The following is an 18,076-nucleotide window of genomic DNA, read 5'->3' as shown; positions in this document are numbered from 1 at the left end:
CACATATATTTGGACCGGAGCTTCTCCCAGAGAAGTACCCACTGCCAGAAGAAGTGCCCGCTGCCATCAATGTGGCTGCCCCCATCTGGAGCACCGAGGCCCACCCGGTCGTAAGGATGTCACAACACCTAAAGCATCAAAGGGAAAATGTACAAGATGGGGGGGGGGGGGGGAGGCATTCACCCATATAGTAGAAAAGCAGCTCAAATTACAAGAAATGCCCACAAACAAGAAAAAAAGGAAAAATTAAAGAATGAAAAGGTCTTGCGTCTCAACATTATTTGTGAAAAACTACAGTGGTTTCACAGTCGCCCTGATCCCCAAAAAGTAGAATATTCAAAGAAAGATGTTTGCAAATTAACTGAAAGGTATTTAAATTGTTCAGCAATGACCTGAAGAGATTGTTCATCTCAACAACAAAAAGACAGCCAACCCAATTACAAAATGGGAAAAAGACCTGAACAGACACCTATCAGAAGAGGAAATACAAATGGCCAAAAGGCACATGAAGAGATGCTCAATGTCCCTGGCCATTAGAGAAATGCAAATCAAAACCACAATGAGATATCATCTCACACCCACCAGAATGGCCATTATCAACAAAACAGAAAATGACAAGTGCTGGAGAGGATGCGGAGAAAGAGGCACACTTATCCACTGTTGGTGGGAATGTCAAATGGTGCAACCACTGTGGAAGGCAGTTTGGCGGTTCCTCAAAAAGCTGAATATAGAATTGCCATACGACCCAGCAATACCATTGCTGGGAATATACTCAAAGGACTTAAGGGCAAAGACAAAAACGGACATTTGCACACCAATGTTTATAGCAGCGTTATTTACAATTGCAAAGAGATGGAAACAGCCAAAATCTCCATCAACAGAAGAGTGGCTAAACAAACTGTGGTATATACATACGATGATTGAATACTATGCAGCTTTAAGACAGGATAAACTTATGAAGCATGTAATAATATGGACGGACCTAGAGAACATTATGCTGAGTGAGTCTAGCCAAAAACTAAAGGACAAATACTGTATGGTCCCACTGATGTGAACAGACCTTCGAGAATAAATTTGGAATATGTCATTGGTAACAGAGTCCAGCAGGAGGTAGAAACAGGGTAAGATAATGGGCAATTGGAGTTGAAGGGATACAGACTGTGCAACAGGACTAGATACAAAAACTCAAAAATGGACAACACAATAATACCTAATTGTAAAGTAATCTTGTTAAAACACTGAATGAAGCTGCATCTGAGCTATAGGTTTTTGTTTTGTTTTGTTTTGTTTTGTTTTGACTTTACTATTATTACTTTTATTTTTGTCTCTATATTAACATTCTATATCTTTTTCGGTTATGTTGCTAGTTTTTCTAAATCGATGCAAATGTACTAAGAAATGATGATCATGCATCTATGTGATGATGTTAAGAATTACTGATTGCATATGTAGAATGGTATGATTTCTAAATGTTGGGTTAATTTCTTTTTTTCCGTTAATTAAAAAAAAAAAAAAAGAGAAGGGGTAATTGGAGCTGAAGGGATACAGACTGTACAACGGGACTGGATATAAAAACTCAGAAATGGACAGTACAATACTACCCAATTGTAATGCAATTATGTTAAAACACTGAATGAAGCTGCATGTGAGGTATACGTTTTCTGTTTTTTTTTCTTTCTATTAATGTTTTAATTCTTATTCTGTTGTCTTTTTATTTCTTTTTCTAAATCGATGCAAATGTACTAAGAAATGATGAATATGCAACTATGTGATGTTATTAAGAATTACTGATTGTACATGTAGAATGGAATGATTTCTAATTGTTTTGTTAATTCTTTTTTTAATAAAAAAAAAGTTACGGTTTTTAGTTAAAAACAATATCGCTTTATCATTTATATTATGATGCTAAGGTGGATCTGCAAAACACATTTAATCTGAATTTCCACGATGATATGATACGAATGAGGACAAAATGTTACCTCATGTTTACTGACAACTGCCTAATCTCACATTTTGGGGCATGGAAGGCATTCTCTTGCTAAAAGAGTCCTATGGATACTTCTCCAGCTGTTCTGATGGCATGCTATCTTTCAGAATAGAGTCATACTAGTCCTATTAAATATCAAACCCATTTTCTTTTGTTATACATTAGGGGAAAATGTGATGTGGAATTCTTATGGGCTGATAGATTTTACGTTAATCCATATTTGCCACCTTCTGAGCCAGAGTTAATTGGTTAAAAAAAAATCATTTGTGTTGATATCCCATACTTAATCTCTTATTTTCTGTGCCCATTTGAAAGGATGTATGTACCCTAGAAAAGCCATGTTTTAATTCTAATCCCATTTTGTGGGAGCAACGGTTCTTCTAATCTCTATTCAGCACTATAGGTTGGAAACTAAGTTATCTCCATGGAGATGGGACTCAATGAATTGTGGGTATTAAACTTGATTGGATAGAGACATTTCCACCCATTCTAGGTGGGTCTTGATTAGTTTACTTGAATCCCATAAAAGAGGAAACATTTTGGAGTAAGTAGAAGATTCTGAGAAAGCAGAACGACGTAACCACAAGAAGCATAGGGTCCACCAGCCAGTGATCTTTGGAGATGAAGAAGGAAAATGCCTACTGGGGAGCTTCATGAAATAGGAAGCCAGGAGTGAAAGCTGGCAGATAATGCCATATTCACCATATGCCTTTCCAGATGAGAGAAAAACCCCGAGCGTGTTTGCCATGTGTTTTCTCACATGAGAGAGAAACGCTGAACTTCATCGGCCTTCTTGAACCAAGGTATCTTTCCCTGATGCCTTAGATTGGACAATTCTATAGCCTTGTTTTAATTGGGACATTTTCTCAGCCTTAAACTAGCAACTTATGAAATTCCCCTTTTTAAAAGCCATTCTGTTTCTGGTATATTGCATTACAGCAACTAACAAACTAGCACATCTTCAGACTAAGGAGATAATAATTTCAGGATAGATCCTTTGGATTATATATTGTTTTCTGCTTCCTCATTGCAAAAAATAGGCTTTGTTTGTGGAGATACAACAAAATTGGTCATCATATAAATCCCAGAGTGATTTGAACAGTGAATAAAAAAGTATTTGCAAAGTCCCCTTCGGGGAATGGTGAGAAAGGGGGAAAATTCAACTTTCCCAATTTGAATTCTTGATATTCTCACAAGCAGTGTGGACAATCAAAGCTATCGGCTGAGCTCCCAATCTTGGGGTATGTTCATATGAAACTTAACCCCACAAAGGATAGGTCAAGCCTACTTAAAATTTAGGCCTAAGAGTCACCCCCAAGAGAGCCTCTTTTGTTGCTCAGATGTGGCCTCTTTCTCCAGTCAACACAACAAGCAAACTCACAACCCTCCCCCTGTCTATGTGGGACATGACTCCCAGGGGTGAGGACTTTCCTGGCAACGTGGGAAAGAAATCCTGGAATGTCTGAGACTCAGCATCAGGGGATCAAGAAAACCTTCTTGACCAAAAGGGGGAAGAGTGAAATGAGACAAAATAAGTGTCAATGGCTGAGAGATTCCAAACAGAGTCGAGAGGTTATCCTGGAGGCTATTTTTACGCATTAAATAGCTATCACCTTGTTAGTCAAGATGTAGTGGAGACGCTGGAGGGAACCATCTGAAAATGTGGAGCAGTGTTCCAGTAGCCATGTTTCTAAAAGATGTATAATGATATAGCTTTCACAGTGTGACTGTGTGATTGTGAAAACCTTGTGTCTGATGCTCCTTTTACCTACCTTATCAACAGATGAGTAAAACATACGAAATAAAGATGAATAATAGGGGTAACAAATGTTAAAATAAAAAAAAATAAAATAAATTTTCAAAAAATTTGTTATCATAGATGACCTATATTTTTAATGGTAAGATTTTCATTTTTTCCTCCAAGAAATAGGTTAAATTGACTTACAAATCAATGTTTCAAGTGTCAGAAAAAACATGGATGTGACAGAATGTTCTTTCTGGAGCTCATTATATGCAACATATCTTTTAGTGTATTTTCTAAAAGAATAGAATCATATTTGAGTATTTTCAAGAGAAGAAAAAACGTTAATGTTGTATGAAGTTAACTAGATGTCAACTAAGACTCTATTAACAGTAGACTGAAAGTGTTAAAACTTTTATTTATGAAAAATAAAATTTATTTATACATTAAGAAAAAAAAATAGATTGATTTTTGGCAAAAGTTCCAAGAGAACACAATGGTGTAATAGTCTGCCAACAAATGGGTCAGGGAGAACCAGAGAACCACATACAAAAGAATGAAGTCCCACCCTTACCTCATACCACAAGGAAGAATTAATTTAAAATAGATCAAAAACCTAAATGTAAGACTTAAACTCTTAGAACAAAACACAAGGATAAATATTACCTTGAATATGGCAGTGATTTCTTAGATATAATACCAAAAACTCAAGCAACAAAAGAAAAGATAGACTGTGGGGACAACCAAATCAATAGGCTGAGCTCTCAATCTTGGGTTCACCCCTATGAAACTTATTTCTGCAAAGGACAGGTTAAACCTACTTAAAATTATACCTAAGAGTCACCCCAGAGAACCTCTTTTGTTGCTCCCATGTGGCCTCTCTCTCTCTCTCTCTCTAAGCCAACTTGGTATGTGAACTCACTGCTCTCCCCTGCTACATGGGACATGACTCTCAGGAGTGTAAATCACCCTGGAAACATGGAACAGATATCCCAGGATGAGCCAGGACCTGGCATTATGGGATTGAGAAAGCCTTCTGGACCAAAAGGAATAAGAGAGAAATGAGACATAATAAAATCTCAGTGGCTGAGAGATTTCAAACAGAGTCAAGAGGTTATCCTGGAGGCTATTCTTATGCATTATATAGATATGCCTTTTTAGTTTATGGTATACTGGGGTGGCTGGAGGCAAGTACTTAAAACTGCTGAGCTGTGTTTCAGTAGCCTTGATTCTTAAAGAAAATTGAATAATGATATAGCTTTTACAATATGACTGCGTGACTGTAAAAACCTTGTGTCTAATGTTCCTTTTATCCAGGGTATGGACAGATGAGTAAAAAAATATGGATAAAAAATAAATTAATAATAGGAGGGATACAGGGCAAAATAAATTGAGTAGATTGAAATACAAGTGGTCAATGAGAGGGAGGGGTAAAAGGTATGGGATATATCAGTTTTTTCTTTTTTCCTTTTATTTCTTTTTCTGGAATGATGTAAATGTTCTAAAAATGATCATGGTGATAAACACACAACTATGTAATGATCTTGTGAGCCACTGATTGTATACCACGTACAGACTATGTGTGTGAAGATCTGTCAATAAAAATATTTTTAAAAATAAAAAAAGATAACTTGGACTTCAGAAAAATGTACAGCTTTTGTGCAAAGTGCACTACTGAAAAGGTGAAAAACCCAGAAGATGACAAAACATCTGCAAACCATGCATCTGATAAGGGACTTGTACTGAGAATAAAGAACTCTTACAAGTCAATAATAAAAAGACAAATATCCCAAGTTTAAAAATGGTCAAAGGATCTGAATTGTCTTTCTCCAAAGACAGACAAATAGCCAAAAGAAAAATCATCAGGGACCTGGGAACAGCAAATCAAAACCACAATGATACCAATTCATACCCAGTAGATGGTGGTAATCAAAAAAGACATAATAGAAAGGTTGGATAAGAAATAGAGAACTCAGAACCTGCATTCACTGCTTAGAGGAATGTAAAATGGCACAGCCACTTTGGAAAATAGTCTGGTAGTTTTTTCAAAGGTTAAACACAGAGTTACCATACAACTCAGCAATTCCACTCCTAGGTATACACCCCCCAAAATGAAAAGATATGTCCACACAAAAACCTGTAGATGAATATTCATAGCAGCATTATTTACAGTAGCCCAAAAGTAGAAACATCCCAATATCCTCAACTCATGAATGGATACACAAAATGTGGGCTATGGGATATTATCCAGCAATAAAAAGAAGTGAAATACTGATGTATTACTGTATTGTAATGTAATAATATAAATTCATCATGTACTAATAGAACATGGATGAACTTTTTTTTAATTTTTATTAATAAAACCAATCAACATACAATATGAACTTTTTTTCATCACCACATGGTTGTATATTCATCATGATCATTTCTTAGAACATTTGCATCAATTCATAAAAAGAAATAAAAAGAAAACAGAAAAAAAATTCATATATACCATACTCCTTACCCCTCCTTTCACTGATCACTAGCATTTAAATCAACTAAATTTATTTTAACATTTGTTCCCCTTATTGTCTATTTTTAATCCATATGTTTTACTTATCTGTCCATAAGGTAGACAAAGGAGCATCAGACTGTGTCACAATCACACAGTCACACTGCAAAAGCTATGTCATTATACAATCATCTTCAAGAAACCTGGCTACTGGAACACAGCTCTACATTTTCAGGCAGTTCCCTCCAGCCTCTCTGTTAACATCTTAACTAAAAAGGTGGTATCTATTTAATGTGTAAGAATAACCTCCAGGATGATCTCTTGACTCTGTTTGGAATCTCTCAGCCATTGACACTTTATTTTGTGTCATTTCTCTCTTCCCCCTTTCGGTCAAGAAGGTTTTCTCAATCCCTTGATGCTGAGTCCTAGCTCATTCCAGGGTTTCTGAGCCACGCTGCCAAGAAGGTTCACACCCCTGGGAGTCATGTGCCACACAGAGAAGGGGAGGGCAGTGAGTTTGCCTGTTGTGTTGACTGAGAGATGCCACATCTGAGCAACAAAAGAGGTTCTCTTGGGGGTGACTCTTAGGCCTAATTTTAAGTAGGCTTAGCCTATCCTTTGCAGCATTAAGTTTCATATGAACAAACCCCAAGACTGGGGGCTCAGCCTATTGCTTTGGTTGTCCCCACTGCTTGTGAGAATATCAAGAATTCTCCACTCGGGGGAACTGAATTTTCCCCCTTTCTCATCATTCCCCCAAGGGGACTTTGCAAATACTTTTTTATTCACTGTTCAAATCCTTCTGAGATTTATCAAAACATGACTCTGGACAAACCTACAAAATCTCATCCCCTACTCAAGGTTAGAAGATGGATGAACTTTTTAGAAACAGTGGGCTAAATGAAAGAAGCCAGTCATAAAAGACCACATATTGAATTACTCCATTTATATGAAATGTCTAGAATAGTCATTAACTTATACAGATAGAAAGCAGGTTAGTGATTACCTTGGGATGAGGGAATAAGGACCTACTGCTTAAAGGTATGGGATTCTTTTTGAGGTTATAAAAATGCTGTAAAATTCATTGTGGTGGTGGCTATAAAACTCTGAATATGCTAAAAACCACTAAATTGTATACATTAAATGGGTGAATTGTATGTAATGTGAAGTATATCTCAGTAACTTCATTACTGGGTGAGAAGACAACTTTCTGTTATTCACTTATTGCCCTCCTATACTGTTTTAATTTTTCTATCATATTTTTTCTTAAAAACACTATAAACATTTTAAAGTCATATACACACACACTTTATATATTGCGCACTCTAATAAACTTTCAAGCTACAATAGATAAGAGGAAGTTTTCAAGTAGTATTAAACAGTTGGTTCCAGAAGAGACTCTGAGAGACTTATCTTAAAAACTCTTGGTTTTTTCAGTGGGAAAGAAGCACGGGCTTTGGAGTCAAAGACTCAGACCCAAATACCAAATGTGATCTTGAGCAAATCACTTCCTTATCTTTAAAAGGGGGGAGGAGGAGAAGTTGATATATATTTTGTAAGATTGTAGTTTTTGGAATTAATAGAACTGATTTATAACAGACACTAAGGAATGATAGCTGCTTCCGCTTTTATAATAATTAGCAATATCCTCATCATCAGAGAAGAAAGAGAAGCTACGATATCCATAAGCAAAATTCCAAGTAAAATTCCAAAAATGTCAATTTTCTTTATTATTTCCAAACTTCCTTTCCCTGGCACTATTTTCACCAAAATGACTATCATCCTCTTTACTAATAAATTATAAAATGTATTAGTTTACATACACATTAAGCATCTATTAGTTCAACTGAAAGAACAATATTACATAAATACACATACTAAAAAATCTAAATATAAATGATTTTGGACTATTAATGCCAACAGTCCCTTCCATGAGAAGAACACAGCAGAAAAAAATAACTATATTGATACGAAAAAAATAAGTGAAAGGCTGCTGTTAGATTTAAAAACAGTAACGGCCAACATTCAAACATTTTTCTCTCATGTTATCCATAAATGAAAACACCTCATTTTAAAAACACTGAAAAAAAAACATAATGAGAAATGTGAGTTTTAAATCTATTACTACGTTGATGGTAAGTTTAACAAAACTTTTTGTAGATGAGTTTGTCGTTGATAAATGCCTTAGTATATAAAATATTAAAAGGTTTATTATAGGAATTGCCTCATGTAACTGCAGGGACCGGCAAGTACAAATTCCATGCAGTAGTAGGTGGCCAACTGGAAATCCCCAAGGAAAAGCTGAATTTCCCAGCTGAAGCAAGCTGGTTGAAGACAAGACAGAAACTCTTCTGTCTGATTTCTGAAATCCTCAGTTCAGGTTTTAAAGACCTTGACTTGACTGAGTAAAAAGATTCCCCACACTGCTAAAGGCAATCTCCTTTGCTGGTTCTAGATGCAATCAGTTATATATGCAATCAAATGATCAAAGATGCAAATCCATCTTATGTAATACCCTCATAGTAACAATCAGTCCACTGCTTCCTTGACCAAACAACAAACAGGCCACCATTAGCTACTTAAATTGACTTATGTAGGGGGTCACATTTCATTCTTTTTCCATGAACTTAACCATGATACCAATCAAGAAATAGCTTAATGAAATGATAATTCACTTACTATTTCATGAATATCTTGTGATGAACATAAACTACTGTTGAAATTATCAAAGTAAATTATTAGTAAAGAAGCCACAATTCGCTATTCAAAACAATCAAACTGTATACGTATAACAAGATTATTTAATTTTTCAATTAATTGCTTTTAATTTAAAAGCTGAATATTTTAAATATTCCTGTCAAATAAACCAGATAAGATAAACAACCTTTATTTTCAAGAAATTATTTCCATTTTGTTCGCATTTTTTTTACTTTAAAGAAGAGAACTGAATTGAGACAAATAAACAACATACCTCTGGATAAAACAAAATAAGAAATCACAAAACTTGAAAATTCTTTATATTAGATTATACTATAAAAGGTAACATTACCAAGGGGTCCTATCAATGTGAAACAACAAAAAACAACTTATATTAAAGTATAAGTTATATTTCACTCCATAAAATTCCAATAATTTATATTCTTTCCCCATGGGATTTTTTTTCCCCACTCATTCATAGTTCATAACTGCTAGAAAATGCCAACTATGTCTAAAATGCCAAATAAAATTATAAATCATTTATTGCTTTATGCTATACCCTCTTTTGTTCATGCCCAATTAACATTACCCTATCTTTCACTTATCAAATATTTAGTTGGAAATTGAAAACTGCTGCATTCTCTTAGCGATAGTGTAGTTATGCTATGGGAAAAAGTGTTTTCATTAGACAGCATTGTATAAACATTAATCTTTGAATGTAATTAATCTTAGAATCTAACTGTCTCATTCATGCTTTGCTTAAATCTGACTCATTGACCAGCAATCACTCTGGCAATTTTTATAATTCTAGGTTTTTAAAGTTTTGGAAAAAATAAAGACAACTAGAAGACATTGTGATGCTTCCATTTGGCTTAATACAGCAGTGAGCAATTAGACTTTTTAATTTAATATACTCTTTCAAGCCAAAGAAAAAACTCCTACATCTTTCACTTTTTTCCTACTTAATCCAAAATTAAGTCTTGATTTAAATAAAGCAAAAATATACTTACAGAATTAGCATCAACATCACTGTGTATGGCAACTGTCTTAATGCCCATCTTCTTGCATGTTTTAATAACCTATTTTAGAATATATTAATGGTACCTATTAACAATGACTCATATTTAAAGGGATTTATTAATAATAAAATTCAGAGTAAAATGGAAAAGAAGACTTAAATGCTACTTACCCTACATGCAATTTCCCCTCTGTTAGCAATAAGAATTTTATCAAAAGTCTGCAGAGAGGAAACACACATTACAAATTACTGCTTATCCACCCATACATCTACACAGCTCTAAAAGTTAACACTCTAGCCTCCATTAAGAGAAGACACACTTAAAAGCAGCATTATTTTTAGTTATTCACAGCATTCATAACTGAAGTTACAAATTACATAAAACTTTAATTATTGGTATTCTAGTCCTATACAAATTAACTTTGGAACAACATAATACACTTTTTCAAATGACAATTAAAAATTAAGTTATTTATGAAAACTTTGAGATGAGAAAACACCAAGTTTTTCCACAATTAAGCCTATTAAATATTATTTCCTAGAATAATATTAAATACCACAAGTAATATATATGCTCATTTACAACCAGAAAGCTACTAAAAACTCATCTGGTAGAATCTTTTATAAAAGATTTATATTTTTAATAAAATTTTATATTTTCTATATTTTATAAAGCACCCACTGACTTGGTTAATTTATACATAAGGAGACTAAGGGGGTATTTATAAATTCTCTTGATAAAAGAAAATCTTCAAATGCTATTTCAGAATGCTAAACAACTTTAGACAAAATTGTGTGACAATTTACTTGATAATTTATTTTCTAAATTCAGGGAAATTGTAGGTGTTATGAGTTGTTCACCAAAGGAAAGTCTGACATAAGTGTAACTTATATGCCATCTGGGTTGAGTTGGGGTAGTTAAAGAATACTTTTAGTAACTCAGACCAGATACCAATTGTGCACGTATCCAGAGGTTCCCAAACCAAGAAGTTATACCATTTATAGAATGTTAAATTTGAATAACCAAATTTTAAAGGAACTGAGGCAGCATAATAGCCAGTCAGTCTGCATGGGTCTACAGATCTAAATTCTAACTCCAACTGTGCTACTATGGACCTACTAAATTCAAGCAAATCAACCTCTACAGGTCTCGATTTCCAGATACAAACTGGTGGCATTCCAATGAGAAACTATTTAATAAGGGGTTCTCTTATCTACTCTAAAATCATATAGGCTAATTAAAATTTAAAATGTATAAATAACTTGAAAGTAATGAATATTAATACACAATCATTTCTGGGTTAGTGAATTGTTTTAAGTTAAATGGAGCTATAACACTGTCTTATAGACATAAAATGCAGAATATAGTTTACCAGGATATAGAATGGGGCTAAAGAATAAAGAATGGTTGCTCAATATGTACAGAATTTTAAACAGATCGAACTTAAATGTTTGGAAACAGACAGAAGTGACAGTAGCACATTATTGTGAGATTAATTAACAGACAATACAGAACGGTATGTGAATGTATATGTCACCAGCAGGAAAGCTGGAGGTTAAAACACAGAAATGTATAACACAGTGAATCTTGTGGTAGACGATGACTCTGATTAATTGCACAATTATTAAATAGTTCTTTCATGAACTAGAACAAACACATGACACTATTACAAGGAGTTAATAATATAGCAGTATATGAGGAAAAAATACACCTATTACAAACTAGGAACTATAGTAAAATGTAGTATCTTTTTTTTTTTTGGATGTTCTATTGAGGGGGTCACATTTCATTCTTTTTCCATGTGTGTAGCCCGTTACTGCAGCACCAGTTGTTGAATTTTTTCTTTGGGGGTGGCTGGGAGTGCATGGGACAGGAAGTGAACCCGGCCTCCAGCATGGAAGCCGAGCATTCTACCACTGAACCACCCATGCAGTATATATTTTGATGAATCTTGGCAACCTACCTCAGCAGTAGGGCAGAGAGTTGAAGCTATAGACATTGAAGTTATTTATGAGATAATTCCCTACATCTTTTTCTTTAATTTTTAAATATTTCATGATTTATTTGTATTCTAACTGATTTTACAAAGTTTTTGAGACAGTATAGCAAATTTTAATTGTAAACAATTACAACTGTAAAGGCAAATATGTGTCTTCTCTCTTCAAAAATAATCTCCTTTTAGCAACATTACGCAAATGCTCTAACAATATATCCAAAATTCAGGTCAGATTCCATTTTATACAAATATTCAAGAGTTTAATTCAGTTATCCATATTTTCTTAGCAGAAGTACTAATATTATCAATAATAAGTGAAATGAACACAAAATAACGTGTTGACTTAGGTTCCTATGCTACTATAATGTTCTAAAAAGATAAGGTTAAAAATTTCTGGTATGTCCATCTTGATACATAGAACTTTAGGGGGAAAATTTCCCAAACATCTCTATTAAATGAGATAAAATAATAAGGGAATCCCATTTAAGTAGGAAATTAGAAATAGTGGGAGGGTAGAAGAAACAGGAAACTATCGGTAGTTAAGACATATGCCTGAGATCACGGTATTTAACAGTTAGAAAGTCTGTAAGCATATTCTAAAATTCTAAGGGCTAGATACAGTACTAATTTGACCACAGAGACAAAGCAGAGAAACTTAAGACTCTTTCAAAGGCTTAAGTCAGCCTCTTGAAGAATATATTTCACCAGTCCTTTAGATTTTTTTAAACAGTAAACAACTGTAGTTGGAAGGGATTTTTGAGTTCAATTTGATCTTTTGCACAATGGAGACAACCTTTGTGTAACACTTAGTCTCTGCTTATGGAGCTGGACCATGCTGGCCGCCAGCTTCAGGCCATATACAAGGCCACCTTACTTGTGTGGGGGGATGTGGGGGTGGAGGTTGCTTTTTGTTTTTCACATTTCAAAAGGTTTACTTATTTTTTTTTCCAATTTTTAATTTTTTTTTAATTGTGAAATATAACATATACAAACAAGCAATAAATTTCCACACACATTTTAACAAGAGGTCATAGAACAGATTTTAAACTTTGGTATGAGTTAGAGTTCCACAATATTTTGGTTTTTTCTCCTAGCTGCTCCAAGACACTGGAGACCAACAGGAATATCAGTATAATGATTCAGCAGTCATACTCATTTGTTAAATCCTTTCTTCTCTGTTACACTCCTCCTTCTCTTTAAATAACATATACATAAAAGTAAAAAAAAAAAAAAAAAAAAGTACATGGCAACAATTAGTTGTAAAACAGATTTCAGATTTTGATATGGGTTACAATTCCACAATTTTAGGATTTTATTTCTAGTTGCTCTAACATACTGGAGGTTAAAAGAAATATCAGTATGATGATTCAGCACTCATACTCATCTGTTAAACCTGACCTTCTGTGTATAACTCCACTATCACCCTTGATCTTTCTCCTGTTCTTTAGGGGTATTTGGGCTATGCCCATTCTAATTTTTTCATGTTGGAAGGGGCTGTCAATAATACGGGATGGGGGATAATTCCTATAATCTTATGAAGGTTTTGTTTTAAAGCACCTTAATCTTTTAAGATACTGACACCAAATGCATTTACATGACTTTGGATGTATAACAAATTTAATCTTGTTTTGAATAACTATTCAAATTCCATAGCTAATAAGATCTTGCAACATAAGACTCATTTTCTTCATGTGCAGTTCTCTTAGTGAAAAAATATCAAGTAAAAAATGAGTTTCAACAGTAGCATTGACTCCATGTAAAATAAAAACTTCTTTTCCTGAAAATTTTCCTGAAAAATTTAAATTATTTGTATTTTAATTTAGCACAATTTCATATTGTAGACCATGATATTTAAGACTTATCTGGGCTGGGTAAGGGTCATCTTCTTCTCTTTAAATTATCATCCAGCCACTTGTTAAATAGTTCAAATACATTCTAATAAACAAAGTGTCAGTGTAACATGTACTTAAAGTAGAAGTGAAGTTTCTTTTGAGTCAAATACTGTCCCAAATATTTCAAGAGTGTTTAGAAAACATAATGAGGAATTAATCACTAACTGGAGTCTGGCCACTTGGTGTACCTACACTATAGACTTTTGCACCTGGCATAATCATTGGCAATGACATTTAGAATTTTAAGGTAAAAATTCACTTAATTTGTAAATTGAGATTAAACTGACCCACTGGGGATGTAAGAAGACTTTTAAGATATCAATCAGAGATGCTGTCATCTCCACTTTCTCTGTTTTCCTCTACCAAACTTAAAAATGACCAAATCTTGATGATGTAAAATATTCATACTCACTTTTGGTTGAAATACATTACCATTTGATTCCTAGTCAGACAATCTCATATATGGAACATAATGTAAGAATGTTGGTATACGTATAAGCACATATGTAAGTATTTAAATGGAGTATTCCATCTCTTTCACATGTCTGCTTTTGGGATAGAAAATTGGTTTTAAAATACTGGTTTTCATCAAAGACTAAGGCTTTCTCTAGACGAGAAAAGAATCTACTAGGAGGGTGGGTTTTAAAATTCTTCACAAAACATAAAAAAAAGGTACCTTGCTTATGCCAACTTAACACCTCAAGCTGTGTGAATGAAAATTTGGTGTTAGATGTGAGACTGGGCATTTCCCTTATTTTTTTACTCTGGATCTTTAAAGTATTATATTCAATTTTTAAAACTGGTTTCATTCCACATAAGATCATCACACACTGTCATCTCATCATTGTACTAAGCTTTGAAAACTCATACTGAAGACCTGTAAGTTTTCTATTTACAAAACTTTTTACTCTATTTACACAGTTTTGAGGTGAATTTTTTTACATAGAGAGCTCTCTTAATCACTGAGGTATATATATTTGGTAAGAGGAAATCTTAATTCTACATGTTGTCTAAAGCATCCTTGCTAGTAACTTTGGTACATTTTGGTATTATTGTTTTTAAAGTCTTTAAACACTGCAGGTACCTAAAGATCAAATTAACATGGCAATGCGTGATGGTGTAGCTGATTGTAAAAACTTGCTTTAAAACTACTATTTGCATGTTCAGTTTCAGTCATCAAGTTCAAGACTCTCATGTTACATCTGACAATCTCAGGAAAGATGGCCTCAAGGAGTAATTCAGACTCCACACGGATGGTCTGCCTTAAAAACCTGACTTTCTCATAGGCTTTGAAACAAGCCAGTCTTCCTCTAGTTCAGAAAATAGAGTCATGTGCTTACTATTGAAAACTCTGGACACTGATAAGACCTAGAAGGCAAATACTGACAACCATTCTCCCTTCTTTTTAAACAGAGGACAAATGAACAATATTTTTAAAGTACTTTTGAGGTGCATGAACAACAAATGAAGCAATATGGATTAATTGTGAGTCACCTTCCAATATCCAAGTCCTTTTGAACCTATAAACTTTTTGAGTTGTATCAATTCTGTGGTCCTACTTTCTTCTTCTCATCCTAGAAACTAATTTGATTATGATCATGTTCTTAATTGTTGGGGCAAACTGCAAGACAGTGAGATAGTTTAAAATGATCTTTCAGGTTAAAAAAAATTCTAGCTGAGAATTCAGTGATACTTAAAATATAGAATAAAATAACTGCTAAATAAGAAAAAAGAACGTCCAACTAGTTGCTCTGTTGTAAACACGGGAATGTGAGTTTATTCAAATTTTGCTACAGATACAAATACAAAATTAAATAGGCTCAGGTTGTGGCCCACAATTAAAAAGGAATAAAGACTAACCATTTATGAAACCTTTGCTACCACAGCAAAAAATGATTACAGCATTAATAAAATTTAATCTGTCCACTAAACACACTGTGGAGGAAAAAAAGTAAAACCATTATAAATTAGCAGATGGAAATATTTTTTAATACTTACTTTTTCATTAGGATCATATCCCACTGAACAGAGACCACGAGATACAATTAAGCGCTGTCCTAAATAGTGTGGAAGATGCTATAAAAAAAAAAAGGAAAGTAAATAAATTACAGATAATTAAATAGGCAAAAAAATATTGAGGGTATATACAGCTTTCGTCTAGCTAAACCATTTTGTCAATCAAATATGTAGTTCTAAGCACATATGTGCATAGAAAGGAGGAAGGTACACCATCACTACAGAAGCATCATCTTGGAAAACAGACAAGGTTGAAACAGATCAGCAAAAGGCAAACAGGTATACCTCTTAGACAATTCTAAGAAAATAACAAATGAAAACAATATTTTTACACCAACACTTTAAACTCACAGATCTGTAGAATTATCCAGAAATTATCAAGCCCCCAAGTTATAAAGTAATTTTTACACAAAACTGAAGGGAAAAAAAGACTTAATGCCAAACAAAAACTGTAGAAGAAAAATAATCTGAGAAAATTAACCTTATTGTCACATTCCTATTTGAGTCTATGCTGGTTTAAATGTATTATGTACCCCAGAAAAGCCATGTTTTAATCCTGATCCAATTTTGTGGGAACAATCTTTCTTTTAATCCCTATTCAGCACTGTAAGTGGGGAACTTAATTAGATTATCTCCATGGAGATGTGGTGTGCCCAACAGTGGGCAGTAACTTTGACTGGATAGAGATGTGACACCACCCATTCCAGGTGAGTCTTGATTAGCTTACAGGAATCCTTTAAAAGAGGAAACATTTTTGAAACCTCAGAAAGGAGAGAAACAATAGATGCCTCAGAGGTAACTGAAACTTCACAGCAGAGCTAACACAGATGTAGATATGTGGAGAACAGAGACACAGTTGTTTGGAGATACCTGGAGCCCAGCAGACATTGCCATGAGAATTAAGCAAGTCAGAACCTAGTGAGAGCCAGGGGAAGCCAAGAGATGAAAGCCAGCCCCAGAGAAGCAAAGCGAGGAACCTCTACACGGACAGAGACTGAAAGTATCCCAGGAGGAAGGGAAGAGCAGATGCCAGCCACATGACTTTTCAGCTGACAGAGGTGTTCCAGACCCATCAGCCTTTCTTGAATGAAGGTAACCTCTTATTAATGCCTTAATTTGGATATTTTCATAGGCTTAGAACTATAAACTTTTAACTTATTAAATTCCCCTTTATAAAAGCCATTCCAGTTCTGGTATAGCGCATTCTGGCAATTTTCAAGCTAACACTGAGACCAAAACCACCTCTCATATATTCCTCCAAACACCCTGTGAGTTCAAGTATTATCCTCAATTTTATAGTTTTCTTACTTTGAGAAAACCAAGTTTCAGAGACTTCAATTTTTGAAAGGTCACAGGGTTAGGCTGTAAAAGCTACAAGATTAAACATAGAGCTATTAAAAGCACTCTGAAAGTTTTTATTTTGAGATAACAAAAACAGTAAAACAACTCCCATATTATGCCAATAACTACACAAACGTATGTGGATGAAAAAACATTTTATCAAGTTTCAAAATGGTTTCACCATTTCTTGTGCATTCAAATTAAAATTCGGTCTTTTACTGCCTTCAGCAGAATGGCTTAATTTATACTATTACAGCAGACTTGAGAGGATAAAGATAAAACGTCCCCCCAGAAGTCATGTGGTATATTTATAGCCTCAGTCAATGCAGAAACAAACTCTAGAAATAAAGAGAAGAAACAAAAGTTACCAGGAATTTCTCAAATTTACTTTATTGCAAGGTAGCATTAGGGTATTGACACATAAAGAAACAGCATATACCAGCTACCTACGAATTTCAAAAATGAAACAATATGTTACTTTTATAAAAAAAGGTATTGGTAATATTGTAAAGAATATAATGTTCCATTGCAGGAACATAGGAATATATCCTTTTACAAAAGGCAAAAATCACACACATGCCTTTAACCACCAACAAATGAAAGGGATAACTGATTCCTGACAGCAGAAACCAAATGTGAGTCCTCAGAAGGCAAAAACAATATGGGACAGATGTTTTAGGTATTATAATTTAGCTCTGGGAAATTAAAATAAACAATGCTTGTGTCTAGGAAAGGAACACCTAGGAAAGCAGCATACTACCTGGAAAAAAAGCATTTAGAGAGGAAATGAAGAAGCCTGAGTTCTAAATCTTGCTCAGCCTCACTTATTTCTATGCCTGGATAAAGGGCAAATCACTTCAATTTCTCTGCTCTCTGCTGAAAAATGAAAGCTT

The 18,076-nt window shown here is 34.2% G+C and overlaps 1 protein-coding gene across 3 annotated transcripts in view; it reads right to left on the bottom strand.

Moving 5' to 3' along the window:
• Positions 1-18,076, bottom strand: part of PCCA (propionyl-CoA carboxylase subunit alpha) — a 626,991-nt gene that overhangs the window by 570,665 nt on the left and 38,250 nt on the right. For all 3 annotated transcript variants that reach the window (XM_077158591.1, XM_077158589.1, XM_077158590.1), the window contains exons 2-4: positions 15,825-15,902; positions 10,109-10,156; positions 9,930-9,998 (exon numbers count right to left, since the gene is read on the bottom strand). In XM_077158591.1, coding sequence (XP_077014706.1) covers positions 9,930-9,998; positions 10,109-10,156; positions 15,825-15,902 — 195 coding nt within the window. The remainder of the gene's footprint in view (positions 1-9,929; positions 9,999-10,108; positions 10,157-15,824; positions 15,903-18,076) is intronic.

This window comes from Tamandua tetradactyla, chromosome 4, assembly GCF_023851605.1.
Source record: "Tamandua tetradactyla isolate mTamTet1 chromosome 4, mTamTet1.pri, whole genome shotgun sequence".
Classification (NCBI taxonomy): domain Eukaryota; kingdom Metazoa; phylum Chordata; class Mammalia; order Pilosa; family Myrmecophagidae; genus Tamandua; species Tamandua tetradactyla.
This window is presented reverse-complemented; position numbering and strand designations above follow the sequence as displayed.